Source organism: Nicotiana sylvestris, chromosome 1 (genome assembly GCF_000393655.2).
Source record: "Nicotiana sylvestris chromosome 1, ASM39365v2, whole genome shotgun sequence".
Taxonomy (NCBI): Eukaryota; Viridiplantae; Streptophyta; class Magnoliopsida; order Solanales; family Solanaceae; genus Nicotiana; species Nicotiana sylvestris.
This window is the reverse complement of record NC_091057.1, coordinates 1,998,179-2,000,148: the sequence shown is the minus strand read 5'-3', so window position 1 is coordinate 2,000,148 and position 1,970 is coordinate 1,998,179. Positions and strand designations below refer to the sequence as shown.

Sequence of the window (1,970 nt, the reverse complement as noted above, 5' to 3'; positions counted from 1 at the left end):
GGTGGATTGTTACGCAGTATACCACCAGGTATTGATGGATGAAGAAGATGCAGAAATGACAGCTTTTACCACACCATGGGGCACTTACCGTTATAGAGTCATGCCATTTGGTCTGAAAAATGCCGGGGCAACCTACATGAGGGCCATGACTGCCATTTTTCATGATATGATGCACCAAAAGATAGAGGTGTATGTGGACGATGTAATCATAAAATCCAAAACCCAGGACGACCACGTTCGGGACTTGAGAAAATTCTTTGAGTGGCTGCGCAAATATGATTTGAAGCTGAACCCAGCCAAATGTGCATTTGGGGTACCATCCGGCAAACTCTTGGGATTCATAGTCAATCGGAGGGGCATCGAGTTAGATCCAACAAAGATAAAGTCTATTCGGGATTTGCCTCCTCCAAGAACCAAGAAAGATGTTATGAGTTTGTTGGGAAGATTGAATTACATCAGTCGTTTCATTGCTCAGTTGACCTCCACGTGTGAACCCATATTTAAGTTGTTAAATAAAGATGCGACAATCAAATGGACAGTTGAATGTTAAGAAGCTTTTGATAAAATCAAGGAATATCTGTCAAATCCGCCAGTCTTGGTCCCACCTGAGCTAGGGAGGCCTCTGTTCTTGTACCTGACCGTCTTGGAAAATTCTTTTGGCTGTGTCCTCGGGCAACATGACATGACCGGAAAGAAGGAGCAGGTCATTTACTATCTGAGCAAGAAGTTTACTAGTTATAAAGCCAAGTACACTTTATTGGAAAGAATTTGATGTGCTTTGACATGGGTCGCTCAGAAGCTGAGGCATTATTTGCAAGCTTACACCACCTACCTCATAACCAGGTTTGATCATTTAAAGTACATATTTCAGAAACCAATGCCCACTGGGAGATTAGCAAAGTGGCAGATCTTGCTCACGGAGTTTGACATAGTCTATGTCACTCGCACGACAATGAAAGCCCAGGCATTAGCGGATCATTTGGATGAGAACCAGATTGATGATGAGTACCAACCTTTGAGAACTTACTTCCTAGATGAAGAAGTAAATTCAGTTGAGGCAATATTTGAAGACATTCATGCTTGGAAAATGTTCTTTGATGGGGCGGTAAACGCAAAAGGTGTTGGAATTGGGGCAATTTTGATCTCACCCACTAGTCAGCACTATCAAGCCACAGCTTGGCTTCGGTTCTTCTGTACAAACAACACCGCCGAGTATGAAGCTTGCATTATGGGTATAAACATGGCAATCGACCAAAATGTCGAAGAGTTGTTGATCATGGGAGACTCAGATCTGATTATCCGGCAAGCCCAAGGAGAATGGGAAACCCGAGATGTTAAGCTTATCCCTTACAAGAAGCATGTGGAAGACCTCAGCAAGCGATTCATGTCAATAGAGTTCAAGTACATTCCTCGGTGTCACAACGAATTAGCCGACGCACTTGCTACTTTGGCCTCAATGCTGCCGTATCCAGGCAATGCTCACATAGATCCCTTGGAAATTCAAATCCGGGAAAGGCATGGTTATTGTAATACAATTGAAGCAGCACCAAATACCCAACCATGGTACCATGTCATCAAAAAGTTTCTGAAAACTCAAGAATACCCCGAGAAAGCCAGTGGAGACCAAAAGAGAACCATTAGATGGCACACGAGTGGTTTCTTTTTGAGTGGGGATGTCTTGTAAAAGAGAATTCTGGACCTCAATTTGTTAAGATGTGTTGACGCAGAAGAGGCTAGAAGAATCATGCATGAGGTACACGCGGGAGTATGCGGGCCCCACATGAATGGGTATGTTTTAGCAAAGAAAATCCTTCGAGCGGGTTATTACTGGATGACCATGGAAAAGGACTGTTTTAGTTTCGTTCGGAAGTGTCATCAGTGTCAGGTGCACGGTGATTTGATTCATGTACCTCCCACAGAACTGCATCCCATGTCTGCACCTTGGCCATTTGTTGCCTGGGGCATGGACG

The 1,970-nt window shown here is 44.0% G+C and overlaps 1 protein-coding gene across 1 annotated transcript; it reads left to right on the top strand.

The window, feature by feature from the left end:
* The first annotated feature begins 952 nt into the window (after positions 1 to 952).
* Positions 953 to 1,684, top strand: LOC138884943 (uncharacterized). Its single transcript, XM_070165821.1, has one exon. It carries the CDS (start codon positions 953 to 955, stop codon positions 1,682 to 1,684), a length of 732 nt encoding a protein of 243 aa, XP_070021922.1.
* Positions 1,685 to 1,970: the final 286 nt, after the last annotated feature.

Excerpts from the sequence above, each read along its gene's own strand:
- LOC138884943 (XM_070165821.1), top strand. The coding sequence starts at position 953 with ATGAAAGCCCAGGCATTAGCGGATCATTTGGATGAGAACCAGATTGAT.